We start from the raw sequence: 22,985 nt of genomic DNA on the forward strand, positions 1-22,985 counted from the left end.
TTTCAACAAAACCTCCAAACAAAAAAAAAAAAAAAATTTTATCTTTGTTGTGATAGTTTCACCCATTAGTGGAAGCAGTCAGACCTGTTTAGTCTGGACTTAGGGAGGGGACATAATAGTAATGATGATGACGTCAGATAAGCAAACCAGTATGTACAGACTCGAGACTGTAAATATCTGAACTTTTTACCAAGGCATATATGATTATTAATTCAATGAAATGAATAAAAGTGCCACTGAATTTTTCGCTTAAAGTCAGTCGAGATTAGTCTGAATTTTCTTACACTACGTCTCAGTCGTAAACAAGGAGGATATGACATCATCCACGACAAAGCTACATACAAAATGCTCTGTTTGTAAAATTTGCATCTAACAGTTATCATGTCAGAATGCACATTGTGACAACAGGCCAAAAGTATGAGGGAATGCCAGCTGTGCTGGTGTGTGACCTCTTTCAAAAGGACAAGTGAAAGAATGTCTGGTGGGTGGATCTTTGAGGAGACAGTGAGTTTCAGTCTCAGCCAGAAACACCCAGTGATCGTCTCCTACACATGCAGTCAGTGTTTCAGCAGCATGGGGACTCTTTCTAGCCTGCTCTTTTTACTCCTAACTGTACACTCAGGTATGGCTTCTCTTTTACTTGCTTACATTTTGGATTGTCAACATGCTTTAATGGTTAATATTTTGTAATCCATTTTGAAAGAACAGTTCTGCAATATCAAATTTTGTTGTTGGAAGACAATTCAGTTGCTATTTATAAACAGTGCTAAGAATTACTGTATTGAATAAAAAGAAATAAAAATAATATGCTACTGTTCAAAAGTTTGGAGTCTATGATTTTGTAAGGATGTGTCTTATATGTTCACTAAGGCTGCATTTATTTGACCAAAAAAAAAAAAAAAAACGGTTAAAGTCTGTACAGTATTACAATAATAATAATAATGTCATTACATTGTTCAATAACAATCGTGTTGCTATTTTTGTGGAAACATACTTTTTTCAGGATTAACAGTATATTTAAAATAAAAATCTTTTGTAGTATTATAAATGTCTTTATTTTCACTTTTGATCAATTTAACACATCCTTACTGAATAAAAGTATTAATGTTTTTCAAAAAATATCTTAGTGACCCCAAACTTTTCAGCAGTACCCTTACCAGTAACCCTTTCCATGACTATGTAAGTGACTGTTAATATTTAGCCAAGCTGTAATGTGTATTGTGTACACAACAGTATTTTCCAGCACTAACAGTATCAAGGGTGAAACAGTATTAGAATAGTGTTTTATGTTGTAAATTTCCATAATGTTGAATTAATTGTCTGTTAGACTGCATAATAAAAATCATAATTCAATATTGATTACATAAATTCATGTATTTCTCATGTAAGAGCCAGTCTACTTTGCTCTTTTGCAGTAAATGCGCTTAAGTGTTACGTGTGTGCCTCTACAACATCAAATCAAGAATGTAACAAAAACCTTCAGGACTGCCAGGCTCCACTGGACACCTGCATGACCACTGTAGGCACATTAGGTGAGCAAATGCCCTTGACATTAAAGCAGCTCTCAGTATGGGGAAATGTAAAAATGTGGAAGAGAAATAATCTGATGATAATGAGTTTCTTAAAAGGAATAGACAGAACTACCACAGAACATCAGATATCAGCTGATCATATCTTTCTTTAGAGTATTAGCTACAATACAGGATTATTAAAGACAATTTTAATAAACAATTTGGAATTTGAGATCATGAAAACAAAAAGTGTGCCTCTACAGAATTACAGAATTAGCCTATAACAAATCTCTGTCTTCATTGAAAAAAAGTCAATAATAATAATATCTATTAAACATCCAACAACGAAACTTATCTTTAAAATCTGCTCACCTTAGTTTCGTTCTGCTAAATGCCTTTCTTCAGAAAAGTTTTTATGATTTAGAGGAGCTCATTTGAGGAAGCAAAACAGTTTTATTTAGAGACCCAAACTTGAGCAAAAATATGTAGTTTGGTGCAGTTGCTGATACTGTGAGAAGTGAAACAAGAAGAACAACAGCAAAAACATTTTCCGCCACATCAAATGGTGGCACTTCTGTGTGGGGGACTTTCCTTCATGTTTTATTTTCAGAAGTCAGAGAATTAACATAATGTTTGGTATTTTAATATGTGGTATCATAAGAAAATATCTATGGCAAGAGCTCTTTTCTGTCACTGCATTCTTTTCTCTTTCTTTCTTTCTTTCTTTCTTTCTGTATTTCTGTATTTCTCTTGCTTTTGCTTTTTCTTTCTTTCTCTGTCTTTCTTTTTCTCTCTCTCTCTTTCTTTCTTTCTTTCTTTTTCTATCTTTCTTTCTCTTTGTATCTTTCTCTCTTTCTTTTTCTCTCTTTCTGTCTTTCTCTCTCGTGCTTTTTCTTTCTGTCTCTTTCTCTTTTTCTTTCTATCTCTTTCTCTTTCTTTCTCTTTCTATCTGTCTTTATTTTTCTCTCTTTCTCTTTCTATCTCTTTCTATCTCTTTCTTTCTGTCTTTCTCTCTCGTTCTTTTTCTTTCTTTCTTTCTTTCTTTCTTTCTTTCTTTCTATCTCTTTCTGTCTTTCTCTCTTTCTTTCTTTTTCTCTCTTTATATCTCTTTCTGTCTTTCTTTCTTTCTTTCCCTTTCTTTCTTCTATCGTTCTTTCTCTTTCATTCTCTTTCTTTCTTTCTTTCTTTCTTTCTTTCTTTCTTTCTTTCTTTCTTTCTTTCTTTCTCCTATTAGCTGTTTTTCCTGAGGTTTCTAAAGCAGGTAAATGTTATCTGTCAAAATGATTCAAAGCACTAATAAATAAATATATTATCCTCATTTAATTTTTAAAAATCAGTAAAGATTTCATAGGGGGAAAAAAGATAACCCGAAGTTTTAGTTTTATAATAGCTTTTTAATAGTTTGTTATAGTTTTTTAATTATACTAAAAGGCCTTTTAATTGCTAAAAAAGTATGAACTATCAATCAGATGACAGAATTTTGAAAGTAAATAAATAAGATTAATATATATATATATATATATATATATATATATATATATATATATATATATATATATATATATATAAATAAACCTGGAATTTTTGAAATTGGTATTTATATGTCATCTGAAAGCTGAATAAATAAGCTTTCCATTTATGTATTGTGAGGACAGGACAATATTTGTCCGAGATACAACTATTTGAAAATATGTCTATATATCTATATCTGAGGGTGAAGGGAAAAAAAATAATAAAAAATCCAGTAGGCAAAACGGGAACAGGAAAACCGGGAAATGGCAGATATCAAAGTCCAGGAACAAGGAAAACAAAAGCTGTGAACCACAAAACAATACTTCACAAAGAGACAAACAATAGAACAAGGTTGTATAAGGAGAGAGACACAGGGATAAGGAGGTAATGGGAAACAGCTGCACATGATTACACAAAGCATTGTGGGAAACTGAGTCCATGATGTCTGTAGTGTCAATGTAAACAGTGCCCTCTGCTGGCGTGCAGGGCACTTGCAGCTGGTGGATGTGACAGGTTGTTACTTGAAAATGTTTTTTTGTTTTTTTTCCTTTTACTAGTCTTTGTGTTTATACATTTTAGTTTAACTTAGTGAAGACCCTGTCTTTGCACAAGTAAAATAAATAAAGTAAGTAAATAAATTTGAAAATGATATGGTAACATTTTACAATAAGGTTCATTAGTTAACATTAGTTAACTACTTTAGTTAACGAACTAATAATGAACTGCACTTCTACAGCATTTATTAATCTTTGTTAATGTTAGTTTCAACATTTACTAATACATTATTATTAAAATCATGGTAACATTAGTTAATGCACTGTGAACTAACATGAACAAACAATGAACAACTGTATTTTCATTTACAAAGATAAGTAAATACAGTAACAAATGTATTGCTCATGGTTAGTTCATGTTAGTTAATACATTAACTAATGTTTAACTAATAAACCTTACTGTAAAGTGTTACCAATGATATTAAAGAATGATTTGATCACATTTTAATGAATATTGGAACTGCCCCTGTGGACTGTTGCAACCATCCCGTTGACTTTGTCTATTTAAGTATAAATTGTACATATATTATCATATGTACACATGTTGCAGCAGTGTGGGTGGGTAGCTGACAGATGTGGGTATACTGTGTTAAAATTTTGGCTTTCCAATGCAAACTGTCTCTGAGAAACTCAAGGAAAGAACAGGAAGAGGGAAAACTAGATAAACTTTAAATTTGTCTTTTTAGGAAGCGTTACTGCCATTGTGAAGACATGCTCCCCTTCAAAACTCTGCACAAGTGCTGCTGCAGGTGCCTCTGTGGACAGTAATGGAAATGGATTCCAGGTGACATGCTGTAACAGTTACCTGTGCAACTACAGCGGAGCTGCAAGCATTACACTACACAGATGGCTGCTGGTCCTACCGCTGTTCCTCATCATCCTCCTCTTCACACAGCACACCTGAGATGTTCAGCACTCGGGATATAGATGGATTAAATCCCATCATTGACTAAAACTGTCTTCATACTGAAAATACAACCTTGTAACTACTGAGCTATCAAGAAAACTTAATTCCTTCTGCTTCATTGGTAACAGTCTTTTTGTTGAAAATAAGGATGTACAGTCTATTAAACCTATTATGTATTCCAGACATCTGGTCATATTCAAGTAATTGTTTATATGCAAACTTAAAGATTTTGAAGACTATGGCCTGTGTATACTAGAGAATGTGTATAATCAAATGTTAACTACTGTTGTACATGAATTCAGGCCCTAGATGTTTATATCTATGGATATAGGCGTTTAAAATCCTTTTACTTAAATGAAGAACTGCACTTCTAATAAATAAAATTCTAAAATCTAATACTGGTTTTGAATTAATGCAAAAAACAATGGGTTATAAACAAAACTAACTTTTAAAAATGTTAATGGTACACTATATAACAAAACTTTTTTGTGAAGATCATAGTTTTGGCTGGTTATCCGAATTCTCATAAAACTCATTAACTGATTACTTATTACTGAGCTTAGCCCAAGTATGGGTATCTGCACGTTAGAGTAATGGGAATGCCGAAAGGAAGGGGGCATCTGTCAGGGTGTGGGGTAGGGTTAAAGGTTAGTTTCTGTTGTAGCAATTCACCTTTCATTACTCCGACCTTCAGCTTTCCCTGTATCAGTTTAGATGGGAAGGATCTCAAGCTGACTGCACAAAAACAAAAAAAAATTAACGACTTTAACAATTTCTTCTCTACCCCGTCAGTCTCGTACACAGTTGACGCACTGCAAAAGGCTTCCATGTTTACATCCAAACGCCAGCTCATTATTGGCCAGCTTCTGTGTCAGCATCACACATGTTGTGGGGCTCATGTGAAAAGCGTCGACCAATACGGAGCCAGTGTTGTGCCTAATTTCGACCCCCTGCCAGATTATTACCCCGTATTGGTAGGTTTAGGAGTAGGTGTGGGGAGGGGTTAGTATTAGGCAATCAGTTAGCGACTTCAGCGAGGGGGGTGATAATTTAGCAGGGGGTCAAAATTCGGCACAACACCTGTTGTTCGGATGTAAACACAGAAGCCTGCACTATTCAACAGAAATTGTTGAATAAAGTCGTTATTTTTGTTTTTGCGCACAAAAAGTATTCTCGTCACTTCATAACATTAAGGTTGAACCACTGCAGTCACATGGACTATTTTAATTATGTCTTTGATACCTTTCTGGACCTTGAATGATGGTAATTATGTTGCTTTCTGTCAGGGATAAAAAACCAAAATATATGATTTTGTGTTACGAAGATGAAGGGCTTGCGGGTTTGGAATGACATGAGGGTGAGTAATTAATGACAGAAGTTTCATTTTTGGGTGAACTAACCCTTGAAGACATTTCTTCAAAAGTTGTAGCTAATCAACAAACATAATAAAATGACCCTTCACTATAGAAAATGCTTTGCTGTTAGAGAGTTCTACTGATTATAGTAAAAGTAGGATACACATTAGTGGAAGACAATTCACCAGTAAATAAAATTATTTTTATTTATCAAGAACTGATTTAAAATAAATACCTACAAAACAGACCAAAAAACAAAAAACAAAAAAACAAAATGGTTTTTGTGCTGTACAGAGCATGTGCAATCTTCAACTAATGGTGATGCAGATCTTTCTTCAAAATATTTGTCCAGCCTCATTATGTGAACACTTCTATCAACAGGTGAGCTCATGTTAACAGTTACACAAAATAAAACAAATCCTTCCAACAAGGTAGAAAATGGCAGGAAAACTGATTCAGACATTACATCAGTGATACAAAGGTGATAAACTGTGGCAAACATAAAAATGACGACAAGTTGTGATGCTGGATATATAATATCCATATTGCATGGTGCTTGTATCTAAAAGAACACAAGTATAAAGATGATAGTTGACAACTATAAAAACGCAGGGTGGGGGAAAACACAAAGCTTGACATTCTTTTGCAAAGCATTTTAGAAGAAAAAAAATGTTCAAGTAGGTCTCTTCATTATTAGCTTCGTCTTACAGTGGCCTCTGCTGGCGGTGAGTGGGTATGTCGAGCAGGTCTTTATGGCAAGGCTTCTCCATTCAGCTCTATGGCGAGTTTAGCGTCTGTGTCCGTCTGTACGAGTAGCGTGCCGGAAAACTGGCCCGCAGCGGCCGCCACGAACTGCACAGGGAGGTTGATGTAGTGTTGTGATCTAGAAAGGCACATGGAAAAAGGTTCAAATGCTTGAAAACATGCAGGTTTAAAAAAAAAAAAAAAAAAAAAAAAAAAAAAAGCCGACTGATATAGAATGCAAGAACTTCAAAAATATTTAGATAAGTTTTGGAGTTTAAACTCAAGTTAAAAATGATTTATACCACCACACACATTTAGTACACACACACAAAACATGCATATAGTGCTACAAACCACAAAAAAACAAAACAAAAATAACACCTGGCCGACCTGTGGTTGAGCTCAGACTCAGAGCCTTCACATCAGGCATTGGCAGCAGGAAGTGACATGGAATGCTTCAAAAAACTCTCTCTACTTGCTATTATTTCTTAAATTGGCTTGAGCAAACAGTAAGACTTACTACTACTACTAAAGAACAAGCAAGAGAGATTTTAACTCACCTTAGAGAATAATTTGAATGCTTGATGTGGAAAGGCTCTTTAGGACTTATGAATTTTAGCTGCAAGTTAATTAGAAAAGCTCAAAATAAGTCTCATGCCAGACATTTAGGTGCAGCAGTAATAACACTGCACACATCAACATGCAATATGACTGAAGTTGTTAGATTTGAATGTATTTTATATGTAAATAATGGCTCTGTGAATTCTTAATGTATTTTCCTCATAGAAACAGAACTTTAATCAACTGTGAAATGTCTGTACTGATTAGTTGTTGCTGCTTTACAAATGTCATGTGACTCTGAAGGTCATTAGTGCAGCACTGTTCTCTCACCTCATGCGTGTTGGAGGAGTTGTTTCTGAAGTTAACCTTCAGCGTGCTGGTGAAGCCCACACGTGTGGCAGGAAATGTGTACAGACTTTGGGGTGCATAAACTCCCCTCTTTTGGGTCTCAGTTGAAGATCTGAATGAATTAAAGATAAACGGCAAAATGTCTATGAAATGTTTTAGAGGAGAAAGTTCAATCTTCCTCTGTAGATCAGATTTAGATTAGTTGCTGCTTGTAGTGCTGAGATCTACAGGTTAATAAGACAAGACGGTCAGTTGTACTTCAGTGTGAAAAAGACTCTTACCCTGTCTTTGAGCCTGTAGACTCCGGTCTCTTCCTGTTCTTCACAGTGGCTTCTGTTTTCACCAAGGAACAATTTTCTTTAACACTCGATCCTTCTCCTGCTCTTATGCCCTGTAAACGCAAATTAATACACAACTGTGAAAGACTACCATTCCAAATTAGAGTACTGTTCATGCATTGCTCTTTCAGTCTCACATTGATTAATGCATTACAGAAATTGCACTTTCAGCTAACAGCCCATGTGGTTAGCAGGCAAATTTAATGGGAGCTGCATTAGTTTAGTCTAGCTATAAAAGGACACAAACTACAGAACACTGCATTCAAGAGACTTACAGTGCCACACAGCTGGAAGCGAATACGGCTCTTGTGCTGAGGTTTGGCTGCTGGGTGGCATTCCAAATCCCAAAACTGGGCATAATCTCCTCGGTCACGTGGGAGGAAAGTGATTGGAACCTTTTAACAAAACAAAAACAAAAACAAAAACAAAAGTCAAATAAAACAAACACCACCAACAAAACCCAAACCAAAAACAGCCAACAAAACAGGTTAAATCAGGTTAAAAAGCGTTAGATCTGTCAGAGACATGATGATGTTTGGACACACGCAGCCTTACCTTCATCCTCTCTTGAATCCCTAAAGTCCCAGATACCTTCTCACATCTGAAGGCAGAGTATGTGGCACGATACACATCTCCACTGCTATCGACACCCTGAACCAAGAGACAACAGCAGAGTCAAAATCCAAAAATCCCTCAAGAATGAAAAGGTTCCAAAATTATGTAATGCCAACAATCACATACCTTCACATATGGAGGTGCAAATGAAGAGAGGTACCACCTCACCTCCTCTCCATGATTCTCCACCTCCAGAGAACATTCTGCGCAAAGGAAAAAAGTTTTCCTTAAACAATTTTAATAGGCCAAGATTTCAGAATTATATTGAAAGTTCTAATGTCTCATTATCACAATGATGCAGTTCAGATGGCAGGTTCTAACGTTACCTGATGACTCTCCAGAGGCAGTGGGTGGGAAGACCAAGGTTCGGTTCTTGATCTCAACCTGAGGTTGGGCGCTGCTACTCTGAGGTTTCTGTCCTGGTACAGTAGGGGTCTCAGCCTGAGGGGGAAGTGGGCATAAAGAGCGGTCCATGGCACAGCTAGTGGCAGAGACATCCATGGCCAGATCCTGCCGGATCTGGACTTTAATGGACTTCAGAGAAAAAGACATAAGAAGAGACATTATGAAGAAAGCAAAACCATGATGTTTTATATGTACCCGCTGTAACACACTTTTTTTTTTTACAGAAGAAATTATACAAGCTAATTAAAAACAAAAAGCAAATGTGAGGACATTTCTGTTATTAAACTGACTGGAATGCTTTGCTCCATATGCTTGTGCAACTAAGGCTATGTTCATACTGTCAGTTTAAAAACGATTTGTCATCTCTGATTGGAATCTGATCTAAAGGATTGACTGTCCACATTGTGTAATCGCAACTGTTCTGGGCAGCGTTACCCAAAAGCATCGTAAGCTTAAGTTGATCGTAGCTCCATTGAAACCAATGGAGCTACGATCAACTTAGGCTTACGATGCTTTTGGGAAACGCTACCCAGATCTGATTGGTGTCCCCCATGGTCTCAATTAGGTTTGTCAAAAGTACTGACTTCGGTACCAAGCGGTACTGAAATTTTTTAAAAATGGTGACGATACCAGCATTTCCCCCTAGCGGATTCTTAAACACCTCTTACTGGCCATTGTGTTCACGCGGTCAATATATGTCTGTGATTGGCTACAAAGATCAACGCTTCAAAACATGTTGTAAATAGACAGATACACATGGGAGCGTTTGAAAGCAGACATCTATCAGCGGATATATTAGGGATCCACTGATAGACGGCTGCTTTCTAGGGATTTTCCCACCGGTTTATCGACGTGTAACACCAGTAATACCTCTGCAAATATACTGTCTGCACCTTACTTTTAAATTGCTCATTCAAAAGCGAAAGTAAAATGCGCACGGGCATTCATTATGGTGCGGAGCAGATAGAGAATTTTCAATTAATTCATATGGAAGTGGAGTTTCCATAGGAATGAACTGAAAAATGCTCCGCACTAGTAGACACGCACCTTAATAAATGCCTGTGCAGCCGTGCGCATATTACTTTCGCTTTCGTATTGGCACCAATATGGGGCGCAAATGGTGGGTTTATTATTATTCTTAATGAGAAACAACTAGAAAAATGCAACTAATCATTTGCAGGTTCACTATTAGCACTGGGTTTAAATCCAAACCATGTTTTTGAAGCGTGGATCACCACTTTTGACAACCCTAGTCTCAATATTCAAAGAGGTGTGTAGACCAGGCCGACTAGCAGTATACTGAAATTTTTAGGGCTGTCAACTTTAGTCGTTTAGTCGACTAATCGGTCGATGCCGTTTTGGTCGACTGACATTCTCATTGGTCGACCAGTCGCAAAAAAAATAAAAAATTTTTTTATTTTTTTACCAATAAAGAAATTTTCATTGATTTACTCCTTGATATTTATTCCTTTATTAGCAGTTACATATTACTGTATTCTAAATATAATTAGCCTATGTTTTATACCAAACTTTAAATGCTTTAATTTAGGCTATTTTATAACGGCGCCACAGTTTAGCGCACCACATGAACACTCGGGAACCGCACCTGTGGCTGGCTGCACTGCTGCTTCGCGCTCAGTAAGGAATATAGGTAGTTTTGCTGTATTCATTCAGTTAGAACGCTACTTGTTTTGGGCTTTAGTCGAAAAAAAGTCCAAGAAATGTAAATCTTTTGTTTGGCTGCATTTTACAAAAAAAGACGACAAGACTGTGGAGTGCAAGCTATGCGGCCTAAAGCTAACTTACCATAGCTCAACGACCAATATGACCTATCACCTAAAAGCGGTAAGCGAGATATAAATGTGTCAGACAGCTTTGCTATGTCTAATGTCGAAAAGTTTATATATTTTATTGGTTATGTACTAGGCGCATCCACAGGCCATGCCACAGGCGTTTGTTTGTGTTTGTTTTAAAACGCCTAGATCGGTTGGACAAAAGTTAACCCATAGCTTTGAAAGTAAAGAAGAATATACAGCATGTATAATCGAGAGCTTTTGTTAGGATTTTTAGCAGTTATATTTTTTGTAGCGTGTGGTGTGGTCAGGTGCACGATTGTGACGGTCACTATAGACCTAGGACAGAACACTTTGCAGTTTAAAAAATAACCTAATTTTCAAAGAATTGTATTATTATTATAGTTTTATGTATTATTGATGTTTTTCGTTGTTGTTTTATAAATGCTCTATTATAATTGTTTAATAAATGTTCAATCAAAAAAGACATCGCGTCTTTTTTTTTTTTTTTTAGTCGACTGATCGTTGCGCAGGACAGGACAGGACTTTGGTCGACTAAGCATTTCTTTGGTTGACTACAGCCCTAGAAATTTTCTACTCGATCTGCACTTTGCAACAACCTCATTTATGCAAAAAATTTACGCGTTTCCTACAACAACATCTAAAATGTTTACGTTTTATGTGGCGTGACAAAGTAACATGCAGAAAACCTACACAAAATCTGATCAGAGCGGTCTGACTGAAACAGAATTCCAGAAATGCGATTTGAATACGATTTCAAACTACATAAGAATGTAGCAGTCTGAACAAGGCTTAAGCACATTACTTTAAAATTATTTTTTGTGATTAATCAACAGCATGTCATGTTGATATATAAACTAGAGGCAATCCTTGAAAACATGTAAATTCCCACCATTTTGTTTTGAGGGAAACTAGTACCTTCTGTTGATCATCACATTGTACATAGATCTGTCCACTCCAGGGGAGCATGGAGGATTTGGATGCCAAAGATGGATTAGGACTGATGAGTATTTGCAAATGGCTCCTAAAAAAAGAAAAAGAAAATGGCTATAGATTTAAATTTGTTAAAATGCTAAATATTTATATCAGCCATGTACTTTAAACGACAATATGAGAACAAAACATTAAGGTGATTGTGTTTCATTGATTTTCCTAGTGTTTGTTTATATGCAAGTCTCGTACTGAGGTTCAATGACTCCGTGCTGTGGGGTGATGGTAAGGCAGTGGGCAGGCCAGGACAGCTCAAAGCTCAGCTCTCTGTTTGAGCGGTTCATTATTTGCACATGCCTGGTGTCAGCCGCACTGTCTGCAAATAAGCCAACAGAAAATAACATTTGGAGGGGGATGCATTCAATCCCACTATGCCAAGTGATTTTGCTTCAAACAAATGCTAATGCTATACACTTGAACCACTTGAGGTAATTTTCAATATCACATTCTTAAACTCAAATGAGTCTTACTAATAGTGGGTGCAGTGAGAACCAGCTGTTCAGGCTTGATGCTCCAGGTGTTCTCCAGGTTCAGCTCTGTTTGTTTCAGCACAGGTTCTGATGGGCTTAATGGAGGACCTTTGACTGGCAGCACGTCCAGAGAAACATTACTGATGTAACGGCCTGATGACCCCAAACCACTGCGTGGAGAACTACACATTAACTTCATCAGCAGCGTAAAGTTGAAAAGCAATAATTTGTTCACTATGTTATTCATTGAAGATGATTACCTGTCTGATTCAGAAGCATGCCGCTGTGAAGGCCTGATGGACTCCATATGGTCACTCTCTCCAGAGTCGGACATTTCCACAGTGCCAAACAGCGACAGCATCACTTTGCTCATGTTGCCATAGAAAATTTGAGCTTCATTTGGCCTCTGAGGCAGATCATAAGCTGAAAATGAACCAATCATAAAGCCAAAAAAAAAAAAAAAAAAAAAAAAAAAAAAAAAAAAAAAAATCACAACCAGGGTCAGTTAATGAGTAAAAGTAATTCAATTTGAGCCAATCCTTGTCATCTTACCCTCCTGAACCTGCTCCTCTCCGAGGAACATTTCATCAAAGGGAATACTCTTCAATAAGCTGTTCTCAGACAGTACTTTATTCCCCGCTTCTGGTTTGATTTGTAATAACCTTAAAAACAGATTAAAATATAAAATTACAAAACAAGTTTTACCATCACACAATGTCTAAAAATCAACTGAGCTTTCCTCTCACAGATCAGTTCAATATTTAATAATATTTAATTTCCAAAGAGATCTCCAGAGCACTATGGATAGCTACGCACAACACTTGAAAAATAAATGTGATATAATAATGCGTTTTGAATCGGAGGCAAACTACCATGTTCAATTCAAAGCCTCTAACAAAATACACATTATTTGGTTAGTTTTCATTTATTTTTTTCCATTGCAAAAATACATAAATTACACAAGTCATCTTTAATTATTTTATTTTTTTGAGTAGTTTCCATAATTGGTATATTGTGATGTGATATTAATATCACATCTTGTATATATTATATATGATAATATACACTAGCGGTCAAAAACCTGAAATAATAATGGAATAATGAAGGTTTTTTTTTTTTTTTTTTTTCCCCAAATGTTTTTGCTCACCAAGGCTGCATTTATTTAAAATAAAAAAATAAAAATAAAAAAACAGTAAAAACAGTAATATTGTGAACTACTACAATTTAAAGAATTATTTTCTATTTAAAAACATTGGTAACACTTTACAATAAGGTTTCATTAACTAACATTAGTTAACTAATTTAGTTAACATGAATTAAGAATGAACAATACTTCTACAGCATTTATTAATTAATTTATTAAAATTAAGTTACTGTATTTTTTAGCAAATAAATGTAGTCTTTGTGATAAAAAAAAAGTCATTCCAAAGTTTTGAACAGTAGTGTATAATTCATATTTACTAGTTATATAATAACTAGTTAATTTTAAATCAAATAAATTGCATATTACTTTTTTTTTTTAATAATAATAATAATAATAATAATAAAAAAAAAATATTCTAAGACTAAAATTCTTCTCATTTCAGCTTAGAATTCTGCCAATCAAGTCAAATGAGAAAAATCACTGACTTCCTAAACTGTTGTCGAGAGACCTCGTCCCCACAGAAGAGGCAGACAGTGGCAAGGAGAGCGGCACCGGACTGACAGAGAGCCTGCTCTCTGCGTGAAGCCTTCATCGCTATTGTGATCACCTGTAGAAGCAGCACTGATAAATTTTCCAAGCAAATACAGGTGTAAACATGGATATCAGTCCAAAAGCAATTTCTGAATAAAATCTTTAAATGTTATGTGAAAGGAATCTTTTCTAAAAGCAAGAAAAACACCACACCACAACAAAACCTTTTGAAAGACAAAAACAAAAACAAAAGTAAAATGTGCACTTGGCTCACCTCCTGCGTTCTCTCTTTCAGGACAAACTGTGAAGGGGACAAGCTAATAATGGTCGAGTCCATGACGGCTCTATTCTGAAGACTGCTGTACGGTATCGCTTTTACGAAGGCAGCACGTGAGCCCGTGTTCCGCACGCACACGCAGAGTTTACTGACACGGCCGGCCTGAACTCCACCCAGCGTGGCCACATAGCCTTCTGAACGTTTCCTCAACTCCTCCAGGATCACGTTACTTGTGCCGCCATATCCCGACAAAGGGATCTGAGAACACCATGATAAAGTGTAACCACCTATTTGTAGCACAATATTACTGTTTATCAGAGGTTATAAATAAACTCACAGTGAATTTGACCCCAGGCTGGGAGGCACGTGCAGCAGACTGCTTAATCTCCAGTTTGGCCAGCATGGAGGCAACGCGAGTAGGAGCAAAGAGCAGATGAACAGTCACATCCTCTTTGGGTTTGATTGATAGCTCTCTGTTACGTGTCAGTCGCTCATCTGGGCCGAATGAACTCTGCAGCTGGAGGGTTGAGACAGAAAAAGACAAAGGAGAGAAAAGATAAATTATAGACATGTGGATATACTGCCACCGGTTCTACAAAACTAAGGAGCTGGTTGGCTGCAACAGTTGGGTTCTGGAAGTAAAATCTTACTATATTCATGACTGTGTAATATCTTTACTTTTAAAATGTTAAATCAAAGCTTTTATTTTGCCAGAAAACTGCAGGGTGTCTCTTTTGTTAACAACAGATTCTTAAATAATTCTCATTTCAAATAAGGGAAAAATGTTGCATTTTCAAATGCACGTTATAAGCGAACCCAACTCTACAGTTGTACAGAGATCATGCAGAGTATTATTTACTGCAAACCAAACTGCTCCGAGACACTGTTGATTTACATGCAAGCAGCTTTTTTTTTTTTCTTTTTTTTTTAACAAAATATGCAGCAGCAAGTTATCGACCAACTGTTTCGCATATTCACTAGGCTTGCTGTGATAGTTGGTGTTGACGAGGAGAGCGAGGAGCTGACTGACACGACGATGGCAAAAGATTTTTGCAACATTTTGGATTTAAACCCAGTGCTAACAGGAAACCTGCAAAGGATTAGTTGTTTTTCCTAGTTGTTGTGTTTTTCATTAAGAATAATAACCCACCATTCAAGCAATGCCGCCCCTGAATTGGCGCCAATTTAAAAGTGAAAGTAAAATGTGCATGGCCATTCATTCGGTGCATGTCTACTGGCTCGGATGTTTTCAGTTCATTCATTTCAGGCTGTGTGTGTGTTTTACTTTCGTTTTCAAATTGGCAATTTGAAAGCTAGGCGCAAAAGGAACCCCCCATCCCGGTCATACTGGTATTACCGGTGTTGTAACACGTCGATTAACCGGAGGGAAAATTTCCTCACCGTCACAACACTAATATTCACCAATGCCCGTGTTTTTACTCACATTTGGCAAATGAATGTAGAATGTACAAAATTAAATTTCTCACAGAGTTAGCTTACCTGGAAACAATCTTGGTCTTGACCCCTGATGAGAAGTCTGAGTTGCTGTGATGTAGTGGGTGAATTGTTCCTTAGCACCAGTTTCTGTTGCCTACAAACACACAAGCATCATCCACATACATTTCACTTGTATATTGTTTACAGCAGTTTCTATGACTTTCTATTAGGGGTGGTGTAACAGTTCTTGGTGAAAAAACGAACAGTATCGCTCTCCACCCATGGTTTAGCATGCATTTGCACCGTAGTTAATCTTAAATCTGACGACGCATCTATAATATGCTTTGGTGAAAACAACAACAACACATAAAACAGACAGATAGTTCCGCTAATGTAAGTTTCTGTCAATGAATACAATCTGCATGCATTTCACATGAGAGTAGCAGTCCAATCAACTGTTAGTGTGTAAATCTGTTGCAGTTCAGCATGGCAAGCACACATTGCCTTCTGTGTTTAAACAGGCAGTCAAGGCCAATTCGAACAGACAAAACAATAACAAAAGCGTTGGTCAGGACTCGACAATAAGGACTGCCCTAAAAGCTGGGGCCAACGTGAAAGACGCTTTGGACAGTTGACGGAATGGTCACTGTCCCATTCGAGCCAGTGCTGAAAAGTCATGAAACTTTTTAATTTGCACGTTTTTAAGCTTTGCCAATTTAAACATTTAAGCGCAAGATGAAGCAAAAGAGAACTCATGCATGTGGCGAGAGAAGTTCTCTGTGTGCACACATCCGAAGCCTGCACACCGAACACTACATGTGCGAATAATAAAAACAGCATGTGAATACTCAATTTAGTTCTCTTTTGTCTTCTTGTGCTTGAACAAATTCACACAATATTGTGTCAACACGCCTGTCTTGGTGAGCCGAACAGTCAAGAAAGACAACGGATGTGTACCAGTATCAGTATATTGGATCCATGTATTGTCTTGTAAGTGACAGCAACCTAATATGCCTGCTGCAGTCTGTGTTTCTAAATGTTAATAGGAAAAAAAAACCAAAAAAAAAAAAAACCTCTTGACTGAATAACTTCTGAAACTTTAATAAAGATTAATCTATTTAATTTATACAGTGAAGACTTATTTTACATTACTTCAATTTCTGTAGCTGAAAACTGCTGTTAGACCTACCTGAAAACTTATTTTTGATTATTTTATTTGTATCTTTTGTCTACTGTATTTGTGCTGTTGCTTGTAGTTTCATTATTTAACATTAATAAATTTATATTAAAACTGTGATCGAAACCGAACCATGAGTAATCTGAACCGTTACACCTCTACTTTCTAAGGCTATGTGTACTCACACTGCTCTGCCCAGTGTAACCCCTCCCCATGCCATGAACTGTTTGTTGGAGAGGATAGGTGGGACTTCAGCCTGTGATAATACAGCAGGTAGGGATGCCACTTTCCCAGAAACTCCCTGGACCATCTCTCCTTTCAACATAACCTCATACTGAGGTCCACTGGGTAGAACCAGAATTGACAACATGCTGAGGGGAGAAAAAGAAGAAAAAAAAAAATTACTTGAAATTGCAACAATATGAAGTAGCAAATATATTTTAAAACTACATTTTCCCTCAAGTGTCAAACTATATTTTTGACAATTTGAACTGTGTACCATTTAAAACAAGAAAAAAAAAAAATAAAGCTCAGATGTACAAAAACTAAATCAATATGAATGAACATGCCTCTCCTTGCGCTTTTGTGTGTCCTGGGCAGTGAAGGAGACCACTACTCCTTGCTCCTCTCCAGCTTTCAGAGCCAGTTCCTCTGGCCTCACAGTGAAACAGCTGTCACCATCAGCACTCTGAAAAACAGCCAGAAAGACAAGGAAACTGGAATGAAAAACAAAGCTTTTGAGACACATTCTAGGGTATTTATTCTAGAGCAGTGGTTCCCAAACTGCGGTACGCAAACAAAATGCTGAGTTTTGTCGTTCATTTAATTCTTCCCATCTTAAAATAACATTAAAACCGAGCATGTATTTCATGGCACAATGCCATAAATACATGACATCCAATCAAAATTCCACATCTTTTGCGGTTAAACTGAAGGGGTGGATTCTGGAATCCACTGCCGCTTCAATATATATCTTTTAAGTTATTAATCAACATTTATATTTCTGTTAAAATATTTGAATAACTTATTCAATGTATGTTAAAGCATCTATTTCCCTCTGTACCTCTCACTGAGAGAAAAGAACATGTTATCTGTATGTTTTGGGAAAGTTTCCTGCTCAGAACAGAGCTCAGATCACCTTCAGCCTTGAAGAAGCAGTGAATCATGTGTATCTGTGTATGTGCGTTAAGTGTTCTGTGTAGGTCCCTTTGTACTGGACAACTGGCATTCTGCTTGAGACCAGCAGACGCCATGTCATGACCCCAAAAGGGCATCCGGTACCTAAATCCAGGGTCACCTCATCATCACTGTGACGAAGGGAGATATGCTTCTTACTATCTGTCCACGTGTGGAAAATTTCTAATCTTGTCTATTTTTCTTTGCCAATCAGAATCATCCAACCTGAAGTAATGACGTAGTTAGTTGACTCTGTTAGAGTATAATTGTTGTGGAAATGTGAATGTACGCAGAGCGGCCTACGAACTCCTTGTGAGACTTGAAGCTGGCTTCTGCTGATGAAACTGCAAATTATTCTTCATTAAATTTTTCTTCAATTTATTATTTTTTTTTAAACTTTGACTCCGGGTGTTTATTCAACATATCTGGTCTCAAGGGTCTTAAACTGTTTATCCCCAACAAAACTGACTAAATCCATTTCCATATAAGCAGCATACATATGGGTGCTTACAGGTTACGTCAGAGTCTGCTGCCTTAGCAGATCACGCTACATTACTGCCATTCTCGACAATGTACCTATAGATTTAGCACTTACTAGCATGAAAAACAAATAGCCGGGCACAGAAAGATCATAGAAATCAGTTTAAGATTCAAACTCTTGATACAAAACATACCTTTTGTGAGTTTGTTTTTAATGTTGATAATATTATATCATGATGATATTATAAGAGCAAGAATGCACATCCAAATATCCACATGTTTGCAAATGTGACATTGATTTTATAGAACAGTTCAAAAAAAAAAAAAAAAAGGTAATATTAAGTGATGTTCTTCACAGTATTGTCAGTATTTACTCTATTTTGCAACAAAACAATAGTTACAACGAAAGCCACAGCAGACCTACAACAGACACAGCGGTGTTTCATGAATGAATCTGGCTTTGAACAAATCGTTTGTGAAAGTCATTGATTCAATGATTCATTCATAAATACAGCCACTTGCTTCATTACTGAATGCACAAATGATTCGGTGACTCAAGCATTAAGACTTACCGCCACCTACTGGTGGTTTTAGCATGTAAAAGAATCACTTTTCACATTTTTATCATTGCATATTTTACTATTGAAATTTTATTTAAAACATTAATGTTGTAAAGGTATTTATAAAAGATAAAAATGCACTGAAAAAAAAAAAAAAAAAAAAAAAAATCAATTTAGGGGCAAATATTGGCCCTTAATGACACAGAAGGATGGTAAATGCCTCAGGGGGTACAGCAATCTAAAAAGTTTGGGAACCACTGTTCTAGAGTATGCTGTCAATGTATGAGAAACTTCTAAGTGTATTAAAAAGTAAAGCTCAGGTACCTTTAGTCTGAGCAGAACATCAATGTTGCCTGCATTCTTTAAGGGAAGAGTCTGCTTTACAATCTGCCCCAAAGGAGCCTGAAGACACACCGTCTGTACAGATATTTATGTAGTGAATAAGTGACAGCAAGCAAGCAAACTGAACCCATTTCATAACCCAAAGCAGCAAGGCATGTCTTGTAGCTTGTAGAGACATAATGTTTCCTCCGTTACCTGTAGGTCTTTAGGAGCATGCACTCTGGGAGTGCCTGACCTTGCCCTCAGGGCTACACTCTGGATCACATGACTGGGACCTGGACTGTCCACCTCAATATCCACCCGTGCACTGTATTCATCGGCTGGCCCCAACTCACCTGAATCCAAAAAGAGAGACAGCAGCTCACATTCGGTGTGCTCTATTTTACTGGATACAGGGCAGGGTTATTATAGACCATTAAAAACAAAAACAAAAAAAAACACAACATATAAACCATAAAAAGTTACTTGAAATAAAATAAACACTAACTGAAATATAATATAAAAAAAACCTTTAGACTTGTTTTATTCCAGCTAGTTGCCAAGGCATAACAAAAAATGAAAACTGTAAGACTACAAAAAAAAAAGAAAAGAAAAACACTCCAGTAGCATCTCAGTGTTACTAAAATAACACTAATTCAGCATGAACATTTCTCAACTTATAACTAAACTAGTGTCTAGTTTTTAGGTTTACATATAGACATACCTGAACTTGAAATGTACTTCTGAGGGGCACTGAAATGAATCCATACCAAGAAGCTTTCTTGATTCTGGAAAAAGACGTATTTAAACACTCAAATCTGCCATCTGTTCAGAAGACAGCTATTTAGAGAGATATTCACCTCTGAATAACTGGCATGCAGCACATGGTTTATGACTGATGAAGTAGAAAGTGAAGTCAGGGTTGAGCCAGAATGAAGGGAACCGTCTGTGCTCATGGCAACCGGGCTCTTAGAGAAGCCGAAACAATGCCAAGCTGATGCATTCTACGAGACAAAACCTTGAAACTGTTTAACATGCCATTGAATGAGGTCTGAGCTTTATCAGTCAAAAGTCTCATTAGGATTACATCATACACAACCAATGTTTAATACATTTTTCAAAACCAAATGCTGACAGATCTCACTGACCGCACTGATAACCAGTCGAACAGGCACAGTGGCATGAGTCCTGTTGACCAGTTTGAGCGGCAGGGCCTTAGTACTGCCTCCTGCCAAATCCCCGAAGTCCAGACAGCCTGTCTTTCCAATGTCCACCTATATATCAAAATAAGAGAAATAAGATCTTTCTTTTTGCACATTTTAAATGGCCAATTCACACTGCACCAATTCACATCACTTCTCAGACATTCTAATTCCAATTCAGCATGTTCAATCAGCGAAAACAAGCTCCAACATATGGCAACAGGCTACGACAGGGGTAACCCACTGATTAGACAAAACACAACAAAGTGTCTATTGCCGTCTGTTGCGTGTGAATTGGCCTTTCAACTACCACATTAATTATAATACAAAAAAAAAATTATATGCATTATTTTAGTGTTTTGGAACTAGCAACAAGGGCAAAGGAAACTCTTAACCTCTATTGAAGGGTTCTCAGCCACAGCGATCAGCACCACTTTCTTGGCAAAGACTTCAGCGTGAGCCACCGCCTCCGTCTCTGCAGATGCAGGCCAGGATGCCACACTGAGAGTACACTGATACAGTCCAGCCCTTGGAGCTATGAACAAAACCTTCTGTTCTTCTGTACATTTGGGTCCAATTATTGTCTTATTCTTTACTATGAGCCACTGGAATGGGAGAGATTCCACCTGTGATGCAATGAAACAATTAAAATACTGCATACAAAAACTGACAATGAATAAGATAAACAGATAAACTGCTTTTTGACCAGTAAGTTTGCCAGATTTTGCTAAATCTAGACCACTGGTTCTCAACTTTTCTAAATGCAAGACCACAATTATCCACACCAACTATATGAAGGCCCAACGCTGTTTTAAAGTTCTAGTTTTTATAAATTAAAAAGCAGGGCTTCAGAAGTTTTAGGAGCCGAATGTTCTTCAAATCTCCCCACTTATTTAAATGAATGAATTTACATGACTTTTCCAGTCAAACATGATTTACTGAATAAGAGTTAAGGATAAAAGTGAACATTAAACATTTTTAAGCTTGGCCTCTATCTAGAACATACACTTGTATAAAATGTCAACTGAATAGGAAGAAAAATGTATATTCAGTTTTAATATTTTTCCTCATTTTCACAGGTTTTCAATTAAAAATGAGAAATGTCTTCATTTTGTTTTAAGCTCATTATAATGCTTGCTTTGTCCTACCTTAAATAATGTTACATAGTGATGCACCAAAATGAATTTCTTACAGAACCTGAAATTATAATATATTATAATATTTTATATAAAATGTATATTGAACATAAGGCAACTATTTAAATTATATAGTAATTTGTTGCTGAAACAAACATTTAAATGGTGGCTGTAATAAAAATATTTTCGGTTGCATCACTATCTTCACATCATCTTTATGCCCCACTGGGGCCTCAAAGTGGGCCCTGGCTTCCATGTTGAGAACCACTGATCTAGACTACATTTGACAGATTTTCTTACCTTCTCTCCATCAATGGATAGGCTTGTGATGGAGATGGAAACTTGCTGCCAGCGTTCAGAGGGGTTGAAGATGTTGAGGGATGTCTGAGAGGCAATTCCCACACAGCAAGAACTGGGAAACTTCAGCTCATTTGGAACCATCACTTGAGCTAAAGTGCAAGTGAGAAGAGAGGAAAAAAAAGGTTTATTTTTAAGAACTTCCCTCATAACACTGATGTCTTTCAAATACATAAACATTTCAACTCACTTCTAAGGTCTCCCATATCTCGTGCGGCCCATGACCCAACACTTGGCTGTCCATAGGACTTGCTGACTGGATAATGAGGAGGATGTTGTTGACCGGAGTTCAGGTAACCAGACTGAAGACTTGTAGATCCTGGGACATGCATGTGTCCCATAGATGGGTTTGCAGCAGACATTGCAGCTGATACTCCATACAAACCAGATGGCCCTCCAATCTGATAGGAAGGAGCATGTAGAGGACCCTCTGAGCTCAGATACTGCTGTGCCAGTTGGGAACTGAAGAGGGAATGTCCCGTTAGGTGGCTGGGAAGATTTGACAGGGCACCCTGAGAGCTGTAGCTCGGAACTGGCCCATATTTCAAGTCATCCGCAACACCAAAACAAGACCCAGAGCCCAAGACATGAGGCAACAATTGGTGTGCTGGTTCTGTGGCTGTTCCAGGTGGCTGCTGAATGTTTAGTTTGCTTGAGTACCCAGAATCCCCTTGAGTGTACAACCTCGGCCCAGGCTCAGACTGGCGATTGCCCTTAGGGTGTCCATTTTTTTCTTTATGGAAGTCACTCTCACTTTGGCTACGTGAGCCCAGTTCTGAGGTCTTTTGATTGAGGCATGGAACTTCAGAGTGGCAAAGAGGTTCAGGACTCTTCGAAGAACTCAAAACATTTCCATTATTAAACGGCTCCACTGGTGGAGTTGGGCTGGCTCTGATTATAGTGGTGCTTAAAGCCATTGAGGTGTTTTTCTGAAGAAGCAAAGAAAGAGATTCTTCTATACATTTAAACCATAAAGCAAATCAGTGGCATCATGATCAATGTCAAATAGTGGTCAACCAATATGGGCTTCCAAAGGCCAATGGCAAAATCTAGAGAGCAAGGT

General features: G+C 37.1%; 2 protein-coding genes across 5 annotated transcripts in view; one reads left to right on the forward strand and one right to left on the reverse strand.

The window, feature by feature from the left end:
- The first annotated feature begins 459 nt into the window (after positions 1 to 459).
- On the forward strand, positions 460 to 4,880 carry LOC125243715 (ly6/PLAUR domain-containing protein 2-like). Its single transcript, XM_048153528.1, has 3 exons — positions 460 to 622; positions 1,416 to 1,532; positions 4,264 to 4,880. Exons 1-3 carry the CDS (start codon positions 475 to 477, stop codon positions 4,479 to 4,481), a joined length of 483 nt encoding a protein of 160 aa, XP_048009485.1. The 5' UTR covers positions 460 to 474; the 3' UTR covers positions 4,482 to 4,880.
- Positions 4,881 to 6,019: 1,139 nt separating this feature from the next.
- Positions 6,020 to 22,985, reverse strand: part of cep192 (centrosomal protein 192) — a 37,583-nt gene continuing 20,617 nt past the window's right edge. For 3 of the 4 annotated variants that reach the window (XM_048153523.1, XM_048153525.1, XM_048153522.1), the window contains 27 exons: positions 22,113 to 22,851; positions 21,866 to 22,014; positions 20,825 to 21,055; positions 20,376 to 20,501; positions 20,088 to 20,231; positions 19,952 to 20,015; positions 19,444 to 19,583; positions 19,231 to 19,323; positions 17,260 to 17,378; positions 16,876 to 17,061; positions 15,577 to 15,667; positions 14,414 to 14,593; positions 14,074 to 14,334; positions 13,754 to 13,875; positions 12,677 to 12,786; positions 12,385 to 12,547; positions 12,125 to 12,306; positions 11,847 to 11,970; positions 11,583 to 11,688; positions 8,772 to 8,979; positions 8,572 to 8,648; positions 8,386 to 8,481; positions 8,106 to 8,225; positions 7,774 to 7,883; positions 7,475 to 7,604; positions 7,144 to 7,202; positions 6,020 to 6,722 (listed from right to left, as the gene is read on the reverse strand). In XM_048153523.1, the coding sequence (XP_048009480.1) occupies positions 6,590 to 6,722; positions 7,144 to 7,202; positions 7,475 to 7,604; positions 7,774 to 7,883; positions 8,106 to 8,225; positions 8,386 to 8,481; positions 8,572 to 8,648; positions 8,772 to 8,979; positions 11,583 to 11,688; positions 11,847 to 11,970; positions 12,125 to 12,306; positions 12,385 to 12,547; positions 12,677 to 12,786; positions 13,754 to 13,875; positions 14,074 to 14,334; positions 14,414 to 14,593; positions 15,577 to 15,667; positions 16,876 to 17,061; positions 17,260 to 17,378; positions 19,231 to 19,323; positions 19,444 to 19,583; positions 19,952 to 20,015; positions 20,088 to 20,231; positions 20,376 to 20,501; positions 20,825 to 21,055; positions 21,866 to 22,014; positions 22,113 to 22,851 (4,263 nt within the window). In that variant the 3' untranslated portion in view covers positions 6,020 to 6,589. The remainder of the gene's footprint in view (positions 6,723 to 7,143; positions 7,203 to 7,474; positions 7,605 to 7,773; positions 7,884 to 8,105; positions 8,226 to 8,385; positions 8,482 to 8,571; positions 8,649 to 8,771; positions 8,980 to 11,582; positions 11,689 to 11,846; positions 11,971 to 12,124; positions 12,307 to 12,384; positions 12,548 to 12,676; positions 12,787 to 13,753; positions 13,876 to 14,073; positions 14,335 to 14,413; positions 14,594 to 15,576; positions 15,668 to 16,875; positions 17,062 to 17,259; positions 17,379 to 19,230; positions 19,324 to 19,443; positions 19,584 to 19,951; positions 20,016 to 20,087; positions 20,232 to 20,375; positions 20,502 to 20,824; positions 21,056 to 21,865; positions 22,015 to 22,112; positions 22,852 to 22,985) is intronic. The other variant, XM_048153524.1, reaches the window with a different exon arrangement.

Source organism: Megalobrama amblycephala, linkage group LG13 (genome assembly GCF_018812025.1).
Source record: "Megalobrama amblycephala isolate DHTTF-2021 linkage group LG13, ASM1881202v1, whole genome shotgun sequence".
Taxonomy (NCBI): domain Eukaryota; kingdom Metazoa; phylum Chordata; class Actinopteri; order Cypriniformes; family Xenocyprididae; genus Megalobrama; species Megalobrama amblycephala.

What these genes read in the sequence shown, in the direction of transcription:
- LOC125243715 (XM_048153528.1), top strand. Translation starts at nt 475, where the DNA reads ATGTCTGGTGGGTGGATCTTTGAGGAGACAGTGAGTTTCAGTCTCAGC. An exon ending in ACTCCTAACTGTACACTCAG is followed by an intron (nt 623 to 1,415) that starts GTATGGCTTCTC and finishes GCTCTTTTGCAG; the next exon opens with TAAATGCGCTTAAGTGTTAC. An exon ending in GACCACTGTAGGCACATTAG is followed by an intron (nt 1,533 to 4,263) that starts GTGAGCAAATGC and finishes TTGTCTTTTTAG; the next exon opens with GAAGCGTTACTGCCATTGTG.